Source organism: Mytilus californianus, unplaced genomic scaffold (assembly GCF_021869535.1).
Source record: "Mytilus californianus isolate M0D057914Y unplaced genomic scaffold, xbMytCali1.0.p SCAF_1, whole genome shotgun sequence".
NCBI classification, from domain to species: domain Eukaryota; kingdom Metazoa; phylum Mollusca; class Bivalvia; order Mytilida; family Mytilidae; genus Mytilus; species Mytilus californianus.
In genome coordinates, this window is record NW_026262581.1 from 4518468 (window position 1) to 4537698 (window position 19231).

The window sequence follows — 19231 nt, forward strand, 5'->3', positions numbered from 1 at the left end:
CAGCTTTGTATAAGACATCTTATGGGGAAATATCTGCTGAAGTGAGGTTGTTACTTATTTCTATTTAGTGACAATATCGCAAAACATAATTCTCTTGTTTACATGCTTCATGATTGATGTATACATATCTTGCTATACCCGACGTTGCTTTTTAAGATGTTTCATACAACGATGTTTAAGGATATTAAAATCAAATTAAGACACTTGTTTGGAGTTTCAGATTAACAGTGAAAATACCATTGAGCCTTGGCATCACTCGATATCCGTAATCTGGTGTCGATTTTCTCACACTTTGTATAGTAACAAGAGTGCACACGCTGAAATGTCTCGCCTTCTTTACTAATCATTGATATTATGTTGATAGTCCTAAATATAAAGCTTTCTTACAACTGTCACATAAACTTAACATTAACCAAGAAAACTAAACATTGACCAATGAACCATGGAAATGAGGTCAATGTCAGATGAACCATGCTAGGCAGGCATGTACAGCTAACAATTCTTCCATACAACAAATATAGTTGACCTATTGCTTATAGTTTAAGAAAAACAGACCAAAACACAAAAACTTAACACTGAGCAATGAACTGTGAAAATGAGGTCAAGGTCAAATAAAAACTGCGCGACTGACATAAATACCATAAAATATTTCCATACACCAAATATAGTTGACCTATTGCTTAAAGTGTAAGAAAAACAGACCAAAACACAAAAACGTAACATAAGCAATGAACCATGAAAATGAGGTCAAGGTCAAATAAAATCTGCTAGACTGACATGTACATCATTAAATATTTCCATACACCAAATATAGTTGACCTACTGCATACAGTATTAGGAAAACAGACCAAAACACAAAAACTTAACATTTAACAATGAACCTTGAAAATGAGGTCAAGGTCAAATAAAACATGCCAGACTGACATGTACATCGTAAAATATTTCCATACACTAAATATATTTGACCTACTGCATACAGTATTAGAAAAACAAACCAAAACACAAAAACTTAACATTGAGCAATGAACCGTGAAAATGAGGTCATGGTCAAATAAAACTTGCCAGACTGACATGAACATCGTACAATATTTCCATACACCAAATACAGTTGACCTATTGCATACAGTATTAGAAAAACAGACCAAAACACAAAAACTAAACTATGACCACTGAACCATGAAAATGAGGTCAAGGTCAGATGACACCTGCCAGTTAGACATGTACCCCTTACTATCATTACATACACCAAATATAGTAGACCTATTGCTTATAGTATCTCAGATATGGACTTGACCACGAAAACTTAACCTTGTTCACTGATCCATGAAATGAGGTCGAGGTCAAGTGAAAACTATCTGACGGGCATGAGGACCTTGCAAGGTACGCACATACCAAATATAGTAATCCTATTACTTATAATAAGAGAGAATTTAACATTCCAAAAAATCTGAACTTTTTTTTCAAGTAGTCGCTGAACCATGAAAATGAGGTCAAGGACATTGGACATGTGACTGACGGAAACTTCGTAACATGAGGCATCTATATACAAAGTATGAAGCATCCAGGTCTTCCATCTTCTAAAATATAAAGCTTTTAAGAAGTTAGCTAACGCCGCCGCCGCCGCCGCCGCCACCGGATCACTATCCCTATGTCGAGTTTCTGCGACAAAAGTCGCAGGCTCGACAAAAAGCAGACAGTTGATTTTCTTTTTTGAATTCTTTCACATTTTGTCATGCTGGGACCTTTTAATTCTAACTAAACAGTAGAAGGCTGTACAGTGCCCTATAGTTGTTATCATCCTCGTCCTATGGTATCTGATTCTTACTCGCTGTCGAGTACTTTCTGAGATTTTCTTTTCTTTTCGTCAGTTTTTTTTTTAGCCAGACTGTATTATGATATATAAACCTTACTGACATATTCCCAGAAATCACTGAGAAGTTATTAGTTTAAACTTGAATGTAAAATGAAATAAACAAAGCATTTGTTACATCACTCGATCTTAAAAAGCTACTGTATAACAATAAGGACCTGTGGTATAATTGGCAATGAGACAACTGTCCATCATAGACTAAAGGACGAGAATGTTATAGGGCACTGTATTGCCTTATATTTCTTAATTCTCACAAACCAAGTTACCATGGTATAGAGATATCATTTCGATAGCATTACAAAGCCCCGGTATGACAAACTTTGAAAGAATATAAAAGAGAAACCAACGGCCTGCTTTATGGTTAAAGCAATAAACAAAAACAAATATGGTAGACAGCAACCAACGACTACCGCGGAATTACAGGCTCTTGACATGTGAGAGGTACATAAAGAAAAAAATGAAAACAACACGTTATAAATTTCATGCGTCCGAAACGCTTTTCTGTATTTACCTTCATCAGGAACGTTCAAAGCCGAATATTTGAAAAGCCAAGGATGTATAAGAACCAAAACAGTTCAAAAGTCATATGACCAAAAAGGGCATAAAAAAAATAGCCAAATCCATTTAACTTTGCCTGAGGAATTAGTTTAAACCTTAGTTTCTTTTATAATTTAAAAATAATTTATTAACGGACAATATTCGAAAGGTGTTGTATAAATCATGTCAGTCCAGAAGTATTGACTACTGAGCTGATGATACCCCGGGTACTGAGAGTCCACCAGCAGAGGTATCGACCCAGTGCTGTTAAAAATGAAAACAACACATTATAAATTTTATGCGTCCTAAGCGTTTTTCTGGATATACCTTAATCAATAACGCTCAAAGCCGAATATTTGAAAATGGTGATGTTAGACATAATTGTGGGAACTCAACCCTCCTCTAACCTGAGACAGTGGTGTAACAGCACAACATAAAACAAAATATCCAAATCTAGAAAAAAAGCTGGACTCATCAGAACGACACTAAGCACACAAAACAAAAACCAACAAAAAGCACACACAAGGTACCTATCTGATATTACTCACAAATACTCAAAGCTATTCAAACAAGGTACCTATCTGAGATTACTCACAAATACTCAAAGCTTTTCAAACAAGGTACCTATCTGAGATTACTCACAAATACTCAAACCTATTCAAACAAGGTACCTATCTGAGATTACTCACAAATACTCAAAGCTATTTTAAAGCCAATTTCAATTAATAGATAAACCATGTTCTCGCAGAATTAAATATTAATCACTATAAATCAAATGGATTTAGTTTAAAAACGTCATAAACAGTTAGAAAAAAGCATGACCTTGTGCAATGCCTATAGATATAAGTATCGACAGGGTGTAGCACCAAACGGGTTCATAACTGTACAGCAATACATATTTTGTTATTTTTTTATTTAAAAAAAAAATCAATGTTAGTACCGATCAAGACCATATTCAAAGTTCTTACTATTATTAAATTGATAACCTTTCAGATTAATTGTATTCAAAGGATCAATAAGTTTACTAATAAACACAACATCACCGTAAAAAGTAGGATGTGTCTACAGGGACAGCTAACCTTCCAAACCGAATATTTTTATCTATGAAATAATTTAGTTAATATTTTAGGAAATTTGTGTTAAGGAAATCCATGAAATAATAATTTACCAGCTATTTTTATGTAACCGGAGAGCATGATTCTCATAACAAAATCATATTGTCTAACCCGGGATCATTGAATTTAGCTTGAGGATCCAACAAAACGAATTTCTTCTTTTATAGACACTAAATATTGCTATACTCATAATAAAATTTGCGAAATAAAAATAAAAATTTTCTTTTCTTCAAAAGACCAATCAGCAATGTTTGGTCAAACGCTCTAATCGGCTCATCCGCTTACGGCTAAGTATCTACTACGCAAGGGAAACAACCCCGTCACACTTCCTCCTAGCATGGCATCCTGACCCAATCTAATACTTCGTCGATAGGCTGTCGTGCAGTGAGCCAGGACCCAGGCTAACTTCCTCCACCTAAAGAGTCATCATACCATTATGACTCTAACAACACATACCCTAGCTACAAATTCTATCTAACCACTGGGTTTTTTTAGTTGGGCGCCAAATGTAACCGGAGAGCATGATTCTCATTACAAAATCACATTCCAGAAATAATTACACTTCTAAAGAAGTACTTCCTTAGCCCAACCGTGTTTATATACGTTCATTAAACATTGTTACTACAGACACGGGCATAGAGAAGGAGTTGGGAAGATGTTGTCAAGGAGAAAATTAACAGCTTTAATCATCTCAAAATTGAGAAGGGAAGATATTAAAACTTGGATATTAAATAATTGACTTAAGAGCTGTCCCCATTATTATTTTTATTATCATATGAAATTTTTGTTTTCCAAGTAGAATCCATTTTGCTGTTTTTATTCATCAGTATATTATATGCAGTTATTTTCTTTAAATAAATGTATATATATTGAATGTTGTAATCTACTTAATCATTCAAGTCCTGTTTAGTATTGTATGATTTGTCTTGTAGCAATATTAAACTGTAATTATTCTGCTGTGATGAAGGCACTGTGATTAGTCAATAAAATTATTGTATATTGTATAGTATTGTATCTCATGACAGTTCCAGTAAGAAGTCCTTAGAATATCTAGCATGTTTACCTTTTTCGTTTATTCATGACAAAAGAAGGCTTAAAAATAAGTTTGCATTCAGATTTTCAAGGACCATTTGATTCAATAAGAAAACTTCTGTTTGATAAGATTGTGTTGAAGTAAAGTGTAAAGAGTCAAAAAGTTATAACTGTCAACAGAATTGAAAGGACCATCAAAAGCACGTTATCTATCTAAATCATCAAAAGAGCTTTGTACACTCCAAAACTAATTAAGTTCATTATTGACATATGCTTTATCACAAAATTTTATAATAAGTTCTTTGATTGTAGTCAGTGAACAAAAAGGACAAGCAGATTAGTTGTAGAACACGTTCTATATGAAGGCGAGATAAAACGGTATTAAACTTTTTTTATGTAGTTTAGGTAAGCAATACCATGGAAGTATTATATTGACAATATAATACTTCCATGGCAATACATAGGAGGAAACTTCAAATGTTCAGAAGAGACCTTCAGCGGTGATTTGATAATGATATGATTGTCAATTATTTGACTCCAGGGGGAGCATATGGCGCTGAAAGTAGAAGAATTTTCGTTCTTAGGAACTTCCGGGGTATAGTATTTACGTCATTCCACCACAACATTGATTTAAAATGCAAACTTTGGTATCGACAGTTAAAAGAAATTAAATCGAATAGTTTTTTCGTTAAAGGATCTCCCTGCAAGCATGAATATCAAAATCTTTGTTTTGTTGGGATTGACATTGACGCTCCAATCTTTGCTATACTTTTGGGATGTACTGATATATAAAAAAAAGTTTCTTACGTTGATGAACACCGACCAAACGACGCCAAAAAAAAAAATCCTAAAACAAAAGACATGTAGAGTTCTCCAACAATAGACATGTACCTTTCCAGCATGTCAATGTCCTACCACAGAGTAGGTAACCTGTCGATAAATTATAAAGTCGGTAACATGAAAATAGTCTGTTCCAAAGAAGACAGAAAAAAACATTATGAAATAACAAAAGAGTTGCACTGACGAGGTACCGGAATTGATACAAGCGCTTTTAATGAAATAAAATCTACTGTCTCTAAATATTCCTACCCATTTTTAATCTCGATCAATGGAATAACAAATGGTATAAAATCATGCATTTGTACAATTAAAATAGAACATGAAAATCTCTATTATACGGTATAACACTAGTAGAAAACAAAACACGAGTACAAGCAAACTATACCGATTCAAAGACTGGTCAATTCTACTGAAAGCAATTGAACTGAAACTGCGTAAATTTCAAAAATCAATCTCAAATATTGGTGGCTGTACTTTAAACTAGATTTCATACATCAACGTCAAAAACAGCAAAGGAAGACATGACTGTTATGCTCAGAACGAACCTGTATAGAATGTAGGAAAACAAAAGAAACATTTATTCTTGCTTTAAAGTATATTTAGATAGCAAATTGATGTTTAAAAAAAACCAGACGCAATGAATGAAGAACAACAGTATAATCATAACCGTTATCAATAAATTCATTTAGCCATAAAGCCAAAACGAATGGTTTAATAAATAAATCCTCAAAATTGTTGCCATTTTATATTACAAATTTACAATACCGTGGAAAGCTTGGTATTAAATGCCACATTTTTCTTTTAAATCCCAGCAAGTGGAATCCCACTTCCACAATAAATCGCTGACTTTATTTGTGATAAAAGTTAGTAAAACATTTGACCAATTTACGTTATCTTTATCCCTGTTTTTTAGCTAAGAAAATGTAAAGTTCAATGAAAACAGATCAGAGACAATATAAGAAACATGAGTATATCGAACCAACTGAGACATTAACTACAAAAGATGTGGGTTCGGAATACAAATCACTATAGATGTCCCTTTGGTATCTTTCGCCTCTCTTTTACGGTGCAATTTTTCTTTAAAATGAACATAAGCAAGTTGTAAATGACTCTCATTCCTTTGAAATCGAGAGAGATCGATATAAAAATGAATTTTTTGTTCAATTGCTAACGTCGAAGATGAGCTTAGTTTTCATTTCGAATGTCGAAGATGAGCTTAGTTTTCATTTCAAATGGACAAAAACTGACAATTATATTAAAAGATAGGTATGTTTGAACATTGACTCAATTTGATGCATTTATAATATCGATAAATCTTAAAATGCTGATATTGGTTTTACAAGTATTTACATCGGATCTAGACCAATGCAATAAAAAATATAGTTCTTGTGTTCGTAATTCTATTATAGATTTTATTTGGGTTTCTTTGGTTGTGTCTTATTTATGTGATAATAATCTAATTGTGTGTATTGCAAATGCCAGAAATGGCCCATGATTGTTTTTTTTCTAGTCTTGTTGTCAGTGGTCGTCTTTTTTATCTCAATGTTTTATTATTATAATTTGGTGTTGATGGCAGATCTGTTATAGTCTGTTTAATGTTATTACATAGTCTGTTTAATGTTATTATATAGTCTGTTTAATGTTATTTTATAGTCTGTTTAATGTTATTTTATGGTCTGTTTAATGTTATTATATAGTCTGTTTAATGTTATTTTGTAGTCTGTTTAAGTCTGTTTAATGTTATTATAAAGTCTGTTTAATGGTATTTTATAGTCTGTTTAATGTTATTATATAGTCTGTTAAATGTTAATAATTGTTTATTTTGAAATCGACATCTAAATCAAATTTCAGCTAAATGACGTGGATTGCTACTGTTTATAACGATTTATTTTTATTCAAATTCTGAGTAACATATATGCTACTATATCGAAGGTCTGTACAAAATGAAAATAACACTTTATAATTGCAAATGTTTTGAAGCGCTTTTTTGGATTACCCTCATCAGGAACGCTCAAAGCTGAATATGTGAAAGCCAAGAATGTACAAATACTAAAACAGTTGAAGAGCAACAAGACCAAAAAGGACCTAAAACATATAGATATAAATGTATGCTGTTTTTTTTATCATACGAAATGAAAGCAAGTTACGCAAGAAACAGCAATCAATTATATATTAATTCTCTAGGAATGGTATCCCTCACTCATGATATAAACATGCATATGCATGTCAGTATTTGATTTTTCATAACTGTCTTGTAATAATGATAATAAAATGAACAATGAACGAATAAAGGAATGAACGAACTTACAAAAATATACAAACAAACAAGCAAACAAATCAATCAATCAATCAATCAATCATTGCGATTTTTTTTCAGACAACAAAATGAATTCCACTTTGGGAGAAATAGTTATTATTTTGCCTATAACTATTTCTCCATGAATAATCGTCCAGGAAGTGCTTCTGTCATCTGATGCCGTGATTGAAAAAATATGACGGATAAGCGTCACCTTGCAATTTGATGGTTTCTTGTCAGTGATTAATTACATTTTGCTAAACGTTTCCATTTTGTTGTAATATATGAATTCGATAATTGAACTAAGAAAGTGTCAATGCAATTGATGTATTTATGTTATTATTTGATAATGAAAACTCCTTTCAGCACAAAGCAATGTGGGTTATTAACAGTTATGTTTATAATTGAAATAACGACTTACGACAATATTAATGTTTATAATTGAAATCACAACTGTCATAAGTCGATTTCTCCAATTTTCTTTTTGATCTTCGTGCGATTTGGACTTCTTGAACAATAACACGATTCACAGCAAGTTTATCTAATTTAACAACAGAGTAATGGATTTCCATTATAAAGTACAAGTGCTCATATTCAAACAACATGGAGATAAGTACAAATGCATTCACATCTGTTTACAATCCGAGGACATGTTTGAATAACATGTAGATTCGAAAACTGTATGATAATTGGTTGATTCATACAGTATTCACTTCATACTTCAGTATAATTGAAGCAATGACAATAAGTGATATTGATGCAGGTTCCAGCCTGAGATTAATTGGTTTTGGTTAATATTTCAGAATCAAAACGAGCATATTAATATAAATTTCAAAATATTTAAACAAATTCTAAATGCAACTGAGGAAGTTTTGTTGACTAAACGTACGTTTGCATGGATTACACCAAAAAATATAAACTGGTTAAAAACTATAATATATGTATGTATCCCTAGGCACCTTTTCTACATAGCATATGACGTGTGTTTGCTAAAAGGAAGATTTACGTTGTATATCTTCATTTACTACCAGTTTGTTTTCACTGCTTGTTCAAAGACCACGTGTGTAATTAATGAATCTTGACAAAGCTTCCTAGGAATTGCCATAAAGGAAACGAAATATAATCATTAATTTACTACTGTGTGATTTCATATGACATCTACTGCAGGTAAAAATGGCACTGACCGCTGATATGACGATACAACTATAATGGCTAGTGAGGATTTAATACCAAAAACAGCTAAGAATGGCACAAAATCTTGTATTTCATATTTATAACTCCATTTTAACTGAAATCAAATTTATTTTACAAAATCCTAGTGTTTGATTTAGATGTAGTAATGTAATTAGTATATTGTCTTTAATAGTAATCAGATAGTAATATCTTCCAATGACGTTTTTAATTGTCAAATAGACAGATTGTCTGCATTTTATTTCTCTGTAACATTTTTTGTCAATCCCTATTATGTCCTTGAGTAATAACCATTAAGTGATTACCATTTTATTTTGAATGAGATGGGATTTCGCTGAGATAAGAGAAAATTTGATATTTTAAATGATTACAGTTTTACTCCGAGTCAAATGGTCCTTGAGATAACAGCGAATGTTGGTACTATTTTTATAGTGATTATCGTTTTATTTCGGGTGAAATAGCGTGTCCCTAAGAAATCAGTGAATGTTAGTATTATGAAGTGATATGCCGTTTTAAAATCTGATGTAAATGACATAGAAGGGATTAACCCTTACGCGAAGACGGCATTGTCAAAAGTTCTCCCAATTTTCTCCAATTTTGAAGATAGAATCTCTGTTTCCATTTTATAGACACTTTGTCTCCTTTTTCTATTATTTTGTTTATGGGGAGTGGTCCAAACCTTTGGTATCGAGCTTACCAGATGAATGTAACATATATTGTTAAATTTATATAACCACCACTGGCAGCTGCTGCTAATAGATTGGCATTGCTACTTAAATTATTTATAGAGGTATAGAGGTAGTTGCACAAAAATTAAGGTACTAACTCCCGAAGGCCCTTCATTGATTTGATTTTAATAGATATTTTCTTAATCTTAATCTCGAGTGAACTTGGTTAGAGTTATTCAAGAAACATGTATATATAGCCCGTCCTTTCATGCGTGTCAGTAAATAAATGATACATCTTATTATTTTATTAGACATCTAATTTCATGTAAACAAGAGTCCAAGACTAAAAAATAGATTTGATAAAACATGTGTGCACTTCAAATATGTTATTGCCGTCGGTAGTTTTCGAAACCAAATATAGAAAAATCCCTGAGTATCAACCACTGAAGTAAAGTTAACCCGAAATAACAGCCTTTATACCAATCTCCTTCATTATCCATATTGAGGAACATTTGGGGAATTACGTTATAATTAAAAAAATGTTATGAAGGAGAATATTTCTCAACAATCAAAATATATAAGTAACATTCTTATACAAACACTGAAAACCAAGCTAGTAATACCCCTGATCCATCAATAGTGGTATTGACCCAGAGGTATTTATGCAGTACTGACACTATGTTAGAGAAACCCAGGATCCACCAGCAATGTTATCAACTCATTGGTAAAAATGCAGTAGTAATACCCAGGATCCTTCAACCACCGACAACCATGCTATTGATACATCCTCTACTGAAAACCATGCTACTGATCTAGCAGCCATAAACAGCCAAGACAGTGACATACCGGAACCATCGGTAGTGTCATCGAACCAGTAGAATTAATGCAGCATTGACAACTAACCTAGTCATAATCTGGATCCAGCAGCAACGGAAAACCATGCTAGTGATATTCCGAATCCATCGGCAACTGACAACCATGCTAGTGATATTCTGGATCCATCGGCAATTGACAACCATGCTAGAGATATTCCGGATCCATCGGCAACTGACAACCATGCTAGTGATATTGAGGATTCATCAGTCACTGACAACCTTGTTAGTGATATTCCAGATCCATCAGCAGCTTACAACCTTGTTAGTGATATTCCAGATCCATCAGTCGCTGACAACCTTGCTAGAAATATTCCAGATCCATCAATTGCTGACAACCATGCTTGTGATATTCCGGACTCATCAGCAACTGACAACCAAGCTATTCATATCTGGATTCATCAGCAGCTGACAACCATTCTCCGAATATATTCATGCTAGTGATGTACCGGATCTATCAGCATCAGCAACTGACAACCATTCTCCGAATATATTCATGCTAGTGATGTACCGGATCTATCAGCATCAGCAACTGACAACCAAGATAGTGATATTCCGTATTCATCGGCAACTGACAACCATGCTAGTAATATTTCGAATCCATCAGCAACTGACAACCATGCTAATGATATTCCGGATCCATCGACAACTGACAACCATGCTAGTGATATTTCGAATACATCGGCAACTGACAACCATGCCAGTGATACATTCTCTACTGAAAACCATGCTACTGATCTACCACCCATTAACAACCAAGAATATGTTATACCGGAACCATCGGCAGTGTCATCGAACCAGTAGTATTAATTGCAGCATTGACACCTAACCTAGTCATAACCCGGATTCAGCAGCAAAGGACAACCATGCTAGTGATATTCCGTATTCATCGGCAACTGACAACCATGCTAGTGATATTCCGGATCCATCGACAACTGACAACCATGCTTGTGATATTTCGAATACATCGGCAAATGACAACCATGATGGTGATATTCCGGCTCCATCTGCAACTGACAGCCATGCTAATGATATTTCGAATCCATCGGCAATTGACAACCGTGCTAGTGATATTAAGGATCCATCAGCAACTTACAACCATGTTAGTGATATTCCAGATCCATCAGTGATAAAAAAAATCCCACGACGGACAAATAAAAAAATATGTCATATGACCAAAGTGTGTCAAGTTCTACCCCTGTCTTGAACAAAGGTCACTTGCAAAAAATTTAAAAAAAATATTAGCCATATACCTATTTTTCTCCAATCTGTTAAGAATTAACGAAAATTAGCAATGATATTCATCATACATACGTCTTTGATCAATTCATTTAATACAAGAGGCTGCCAAATTACAGCAATCCCAGTTAAATGTCATCATAAACAATTTTAACCGCCATTTCGTCACCAGTAACAACATATAAAAATATGAAAGCATTGGTTGAACGGTTCTCATGCTATTGCACAGAAACAGGTATTGTCGATAGCCCCTCGCACTACCCAAAATCAATAACCTGATTTTGGTCGGAAAACTCTGTTAAAACTTGAATCTTGGGCATAGTGATTCTATAGATTGTGAAAAGAAGTTTTCTTATAAAATTTTGTATGACAACTTCCCCCTGAAATTTTTTCACTCAGTCACGTTGCAAAATCCCGAAAGATTTAAAACCTAATGGAATTTTCCTTAAATAGTTTAACAATAATTTTTCCTTGTGTTCAGGACATATATTTCAATGATTGCTTAGGTGGCGACCATTTGGTTTTTTGGGGGGAGAGGGCAGAAGGATTCTGAAAATAAATTCCAAGGCCTGGTAAAAAAAAAATATTTGCGTTGCAACAGATGAAAATAAATTATCAACCCCGGACACCCCTCCCCTCCGAATGTCAAATGGTCGTCCCCTAAACATTGCTGTTAAAGACGATTTAAAAAATAAAAATAAAATGAAATGAAACGTTTAGTCAAATTTGCATTCAAGTATTGTTTGATTGAATTTTTTTGCACGTAGAGTGACAAATATTTCATGTATGTTATGAGCGAGTATTTAGCTGATATATCTGTATTATGGTAAAATCTCCAGAAGCTGGGGAAGCACCATCTATAAATAGTTTACATAATCCCTGGGTTAGTGCCCAATTTCACCACAGTATCTAAAAGAGCAAACGAAAGTTGAGACTTGACCGCTTTGCAATGAAATACTATTACCTTCCGAGCAATATCTCCTTGTTTGTCAAATCCCCTGCCATGTAAATCATTAATACTGTAAATTTGACCAAGAAATAAGGTTGCAATGCTCTCGGGTAAAGTGGACTTTTAGAAGGATAATATTATATAGTCTGTATAATGTTATTTTATAGTTTGTTTAATGTTTTTTAAAAAATGGGTGGATTTTGATAAGAGATTGAAATATTGTATGGACAACTGTCTATTGTTGATTTCATTCTAGATGTCTTTTGGTTGTATTTGTCGTTTGCTTATTGTCTTTCTGGTGATTACCCATATCTCTTGTTATCCATTTTGCATGATGACCTGTCGAGCTTAATATATACCTACAACTTTGTACCATATTTTAATTATACATTTGTATGTTAAGAAGCATTGTAATTATGGATATTGAATACTGTTTTTCTACTTTTATTCTACTTTAATGGACGGGGCTTGACGATTAAAAAGGTATTAACCTTATTTTTACATGGTTGGACACGCATAGTACAGTATATACCTCAACATATTAATTTGATTCAATAAATATTCTTATTCTTATTATACCCCATAGACACACCAATCGCAATTTGTCAATAAATGTCAGATCAATCTTTTTAATTTTAGTACATTATTTTCAATCTACGTGAATGTTTAAAATGTTTAATAAAACCTTACTATTGGTGTAATCCATCTGTTTACTAACTTCTTACTATTAATAACGGAATTCAAATTCCGGACACTAAAGCTTAGAAATGACTGTTTTTGATTTTGTAACCTACATAACTTTGAGTTGATTTGTAGGGAAAACGATCAGTATTTATTCTTCCATAGTTGACAATACTAACATTTTCTAAATTTATCACCTTTTAAATTAAAAAACTAGACAAAACAGTCACGTATGTGTGATATTAGTACTTGATTATTCTGTTTTAGAAATTGAAGTCAAATGGTAGCATGACCATCCAAGTTCGAACGGAGCGTGTTTATGGTATCCATGCCCACCGTCATTTTACATCAAATTTATGAAAATTTGGAAGCCTTTTCGAATAATTCTCAAGAAAATATTGTAATGTGTTTCAAAATTTATATTGTAAATATACACACTGCAGTTATTCTTAAATAAATTAAAAAAATATATTATACCCTTACATCCAATCACAGCGCTCCTAAGTTGACTTCCTTCACCTTCCTTTACACGAAAGGCCAACTTAAAGCCAGGAAAATGTAATACTACTTTTTTTCCCTGAAAATACATTTGCTTTATATTTTTGCTAATTTGAATCAAATTGATATATTTAATTGCATTTGTGTTTTCTGTTTCTGTCTTTTTTGGCATGATCTTTTTACTTATTAACTAAAACTGTATGCTGTACAATATTTTGTAAATAATGATGAATTGAATCCTTTGAAATCGTTGTGTAATTAAGTTCATTAGGAGGCTTTACATATTGAAATACACATTTTACATTTAACTCTTTTATCAGCATTCAAAGGATGTTGTTCTAGTAATCCGATAAAAGAAGAGACATATATAGCCGGTACAAATATTCAGTTGAGAGAGATCATCTGTTTTTAGACGATTATAAATTTCCGGATTAGGAATTTTCAAAATCATATATTATATGACGCGTTTCCGTGTTTTGTATTTATGCAAACATCCTACGTGTACTTTTCAAACTGTATTACTTCTTTAAGTAGCAAATCAATTTTGTAGGACATTCCGACACCAAAGGCATTTCTTCCTAAAATCATAAATTTTTTAAATTAAGTGCATCTGATGTGCATTACCCTATTTCAAAAATGCTCCAAATTCATTCCATTAGAACTTTTGGCAATTACCTTATATTAATGCAACCTATGTGTGTTGCTCACAAGTCTTCAGAGTTTTGTTGCCTGCTGCTGGTCTCATCGTCTTTTTGCAATGGTGTTCTCCTTTTTTTTATTTCGCGATTTATGGCTTTTGATTGCCCTCTTGGAATCTTCTTTTTTAAGCCTAAAGATTTAAAATTGAAAATTACTAGATATTGTAACTGTATTAAATTGTGAGACTTAAGTGCATGTGTTGCTGGTATAAACATTCAATTTGCATCGTGTGTCAAGGCGTTTATTTTTATAGACCTTCAAAAACAGACACCTGAAGCTTTTATCCATGTTGGAAAGTGTTTATGTTAATGATATTATGAATGTACATCATATTTTCCAAACAAAGCCTAAACAGACACACTTACATAATTCACAATAAACGATAAAATAAAGTAATATCACTGTCTAATATGTACTGAAAAAGGCAAGCTTCAAGAAACATTATTTTTCAGACGTATACCTTTATGCCTGTCATAACCAAGGGAAGAATCTTGAATTAGTGTTTTTTTCTGTTTTATTTGTTTATAAATTATTGTTTTTTATTCAAATAAGGCTTTGGATAGTCTCTTTTGTTTTGTTCAAACTTGACTTTTTTTGTGGCTTGCTTCAAGGTATGAGCCTCTGCCAATTGCTAGTAGTTGAACGTTACCGTGTAAATCATAAGGCAAGAAATATTCACAAGCTATTACGAAAAAAAAAAGTTTTAACAACAACTCCACTGAAAACCGAGGGGAAAGCCCGGGAAACAGGTGCTCCGGAGAGGTAAACATTTTCTGTTCCAACAGTAGCAATCTGTTTTCATCTGTTTGTTTTTCAATTTCAGATGATATTCGTTTATTTAAAGTGAAGAAGGTATAATTCTACACGATTATTTCACAAGCTACGTAGAACTACAAACTGTGTTCATATCCGTGACGTACTAATAGTTATTGTAAGAATCTCAGTGGTTGAAATTCAAGATAATTAAGAAATGAGTAGATATTTTAAACATTTTACAATTGGCATCATCGCTATTTTGGTTGTATGCCTAATATTCAGACATTACGTGTTCGACGCCGGATAAAACACCCCGATCAGCGCATAGAAAGCGACCATTACACAATGACAGCAATATAGCTTTGGTACTAGAAGCAGCATTACAGATAACAGATCGACCTGTCATGATAACAATAGTAAATGATGGATACGTCAACTTAGTCAAAAGCTGGATATGCAATACGAAACACATGGGATTTCATAAGCAGGTAGCAAATACACTTCAATATGTTGAACTGAAATATTAAAAAGTTCAATTTATTTTAATTGGTCTTTTTTTAAATTGATTATCAGTTTTTACGATAGCTTCAAAGCTATGGTTGGTCGCTGAGCTCACTGGAGACAAATTTGAATGTAAGCTACCTACTAACTAACCTAGGAATAATCAAAATTATTATATTTCCCTTATTTAATTGCTTGTGTTTCTTGACCTACGATATAGAAGATTTAAACAAGTTTTATAAGCTGTGGCCTAGATACTTTATTTTGCACACTTTAACTTAGAACACCAAACTCTAAACATGCATGAATAAATCTTTTCGCTGACTCTTAGCTTAAGCAAAACTTAAAATCTAAGTCTGCATTACAATAGTATATTATCCAACAATAGTGTGGCTTGGAAAATGATGTAATGATTTCTTGTGTACACTGTCCTCAGAGGCAAACCGTTTGTAAGGGAACTGCAAGTATAACAATAGGCCTATTTGGTTGACTGCTCTAGGAACCTTTGATTAGACGAAAAAATTAATGTCCAACTCAGGACGGTTTAAATATTTTCATGCACTTGTTTCTTGGAAACGTTTAAACCACCGAAAGTGAACTTTACTTAGATCTTATGTTAAAACATGACGGATTTTTTATTTTTCAAGAGCCTACTTTTCCTAAAAGATTTAATCAAATATTTATGTACAATGTATATTTACAGATCATAACAATAGTGACAAGTCCTCAAGTTACTGATGAGATAAAGAAACTATCACCAGATGTCACTGTTGTTGCTTTGGAAGTGGATCAATCTATGAATGGACACCAAAAATATAGCCATGTTGGATATCTCAAAATCATGGTACTCAGAACTCAGATACAATTCGCCTTACTTCAGAATGATATTGAAGTATATTCTTTTGAATGTGACTCCGTATTTTTGGCAAACCCGTTGCCTAAGCTCAGAGCACATTCTGGTGAGCATGATATTGTGTTTATCAGTAACTACCAGCAACCAAAGACAATCAATGGTGGATTCCTGTACCTTTTCCCAACCCCGGCAACAAAGGCAACATTTGAACAGCTGAACAGAATGATGCTTAAACTATTTTCAAAAATTAGGAATCAACCATCAGATAAATTTATACCAACGTATGAAAATGATCAGGTTTATCTGTCGACTCTAGTTACAGAGAAATATGCAGGTCTTAAATCTACGATTTTGCCCTTTTCCATATTTTCAGACGGGAAATGGTACGACATTTCTGAGGAGGAAAGAAAACTGACTTATCCATTTTTAATACATAATAACTGGATAGTGGGTAATAAAGCGAAGGAAGGAAGGGCTAAAAAGTGGAAACATTGGTTTTTAAAAGATGATGGTTCGTGCGATTTCAATTGGGTAAAGGAAGTTACTAAAAAAATAATTTACTAGATTTTATCAGTTTTTTTCATAAACGCCATTCAGGACATCAAGTGTATTACGATTTTACAGTATGTTTACAAGAATGTAAATAAAAGATTTCTAACTAAATGTGTCTTTAAGGTAAACTGAATGTTCAGAGTGTGGGGGTGGGGGGGGGGGGGGGGGGTGGGGGGTACCCGGTATGTCACATAGTCCAAACTTAACATATAACGTTTATATCAGTCAAACATGTATAATACTTTAGAAAGTCCTAACAATTTTCATGCAAATTTCGTTCTTAATGCTATTTCTACCACCAGGCATATCATCTGATAAGTTAAGCCTTTTTCAACTGATTTTTATAGCTTGTTCTTATGTTGTACTGTTACATCACTGTCCCAGGGTAGGGGAGGGTTGAGCGCTCACAAATATGTTTAACCCCGCCTCATTTTTTGTGTGCCTGTCCCAAATCAGGAGCCTATAGTTCAGTGGTTATCGTTGGTTCATGTCTGTCATATTTGTTTTTCGTAATTTGTTTTGTTATAAATTAGGCCGTTAGTTTTCTCAGTTGAATTGTTTCATATTTTTCATGTCGGGGCCTTTTATAGCCGACTATACGGTATGGGTTTTTCTCATTGTTGAAGGCCGTTCGGTTGCCTATAATTTCTTACATCCACTTCATTTGAACTTTGGTGGATAGTTGTCTCATTGGCAATCATACCACATCTCTTTATTTTTATATAGATTGCCTAACTTGTATTTGGCAGTTGTTGCTTTTCAATGCTCTTCAACTTCGTGTTTGATTTGGCCTTCAAACTGTTATGATTCGAGTGCCACTGAAGAGTCTTATGTAGACAAAACGCCCGTCTGGCATACCAAATTATAAGCCTGGTATCTGTGATGATTTTTTTTCTTGAGTTATATTTGGTGTGTTGAATTCCTGTAAGGTGTCCGTTTGATCGTTATAGATTATCTGTGTAACATATTAGGTGTGTTGAATCCCTGTAAGGTGTCCGTTTGATCGTTATAGATTATCTGTGTAACATATTTGCTGTGTTGAATCCCTGTAAGGTGTCCGTTTGATCGTTATAAATTATCTGTGTAACATATTTGATGTGTTGAATCCCTGTAAGGTGTCCGTTTGATCGTTATAGATTATCTGTGTAACATATTTGGTGTGTTGAATCCCTATAAGGTGTCTGTTTGATCGTTATAAATTATCTGTGTAACATATTTGGTGTGTTGAATCCCTGTAAGGTCCATTTGATCGTTATAAATTATCTGTGTAACATATTTGCTGTGTTGAATCCCTGTAAGGTGTCCGTTTGATCGTTATAGATTATCTGTGTAACATATTAGGTGTGTTGAATCCCTGTTAGGTGTCCGTTTGATCGTTATAAATTATCTGTGTAACATATTTGGTGTGTTGAATCCCTGTAAGGTGTCCGTTTGATCGTTATAGATTATCTGTGTAACATATTTGGTGTGTTGAATCCCTGTAAGGTGTCCGTTTGGTCGTTATAGATTATCTGTGTAACATATTAGGTGTGTTGAATCCCTGTAAGGTGTCCGTTTGATCGTTATAGATTATCTGTGTAACATATTTGGTGTGTAGAATCCCTGTAAGGTGTCCGTTTGATCGTTATAGATTATCTGTGTAACATATTTGGTGTGTAGAATCCCTGTAAGGTGTCCGTTTGATCGTTATAGATTATCTGTGTAACATATTTGGTGTGTTGAATCCCTGTAAGGTGTCCGTTTGATCGTTATAAATTATCTGTGTAACATATTTGGTGTGTTGAATCCCTGTATGGTGTCCGTTTGATCGTTATAAATTATCTATGTAACATATTTGGTGTGTTGAATCCCTGTAAGGTGTCCGTTTGATCGTTATAAATTATCTGTGTAACATATTTGGTGTGTAGAATCCCTGTAAGGTGTCCGTTTGATCGTTATAGATTATCTGTGTAACATATTTGGTGTGTTGAATCCCTGTAAGGTGTCCGTTTGGTCGTTATAGATTATCTGTGTAACATATTAGGTGTGTTGAATCCCTGTAAGGTGTCCGTTTGATCGTTATAGATTATCTGTGTAACATAT

General features: G+C 33.5%; 1 protein-coding gene across 1 annotated transcript; it reads left to right on the forward strand.

Annotated features, from left to right (window-relative positions):
* Positions 1-15424: 15424 nt before the first annotated feature.
* Positions 15425-17180, forward strand: LOC127724694 (uncharacterized). Its single transcript, XM_052231977.1, has 2 exons — positions 15425-15731; positions 16448-17180. The coding sequence occupies exons 1-2, from the start codon at positions 15648-15650 to the stop codon at positions 17159-17161; spliced, it is 798 nt and encodes a 265-aa protein (XP_052087937.1). The 5' UTR covers positions 15425-15647; the 3' UTR covers positions 17162-17180.
* The last annotated feature ends 2051 nt before the right edge of the window (positions 17181-19231 follow it).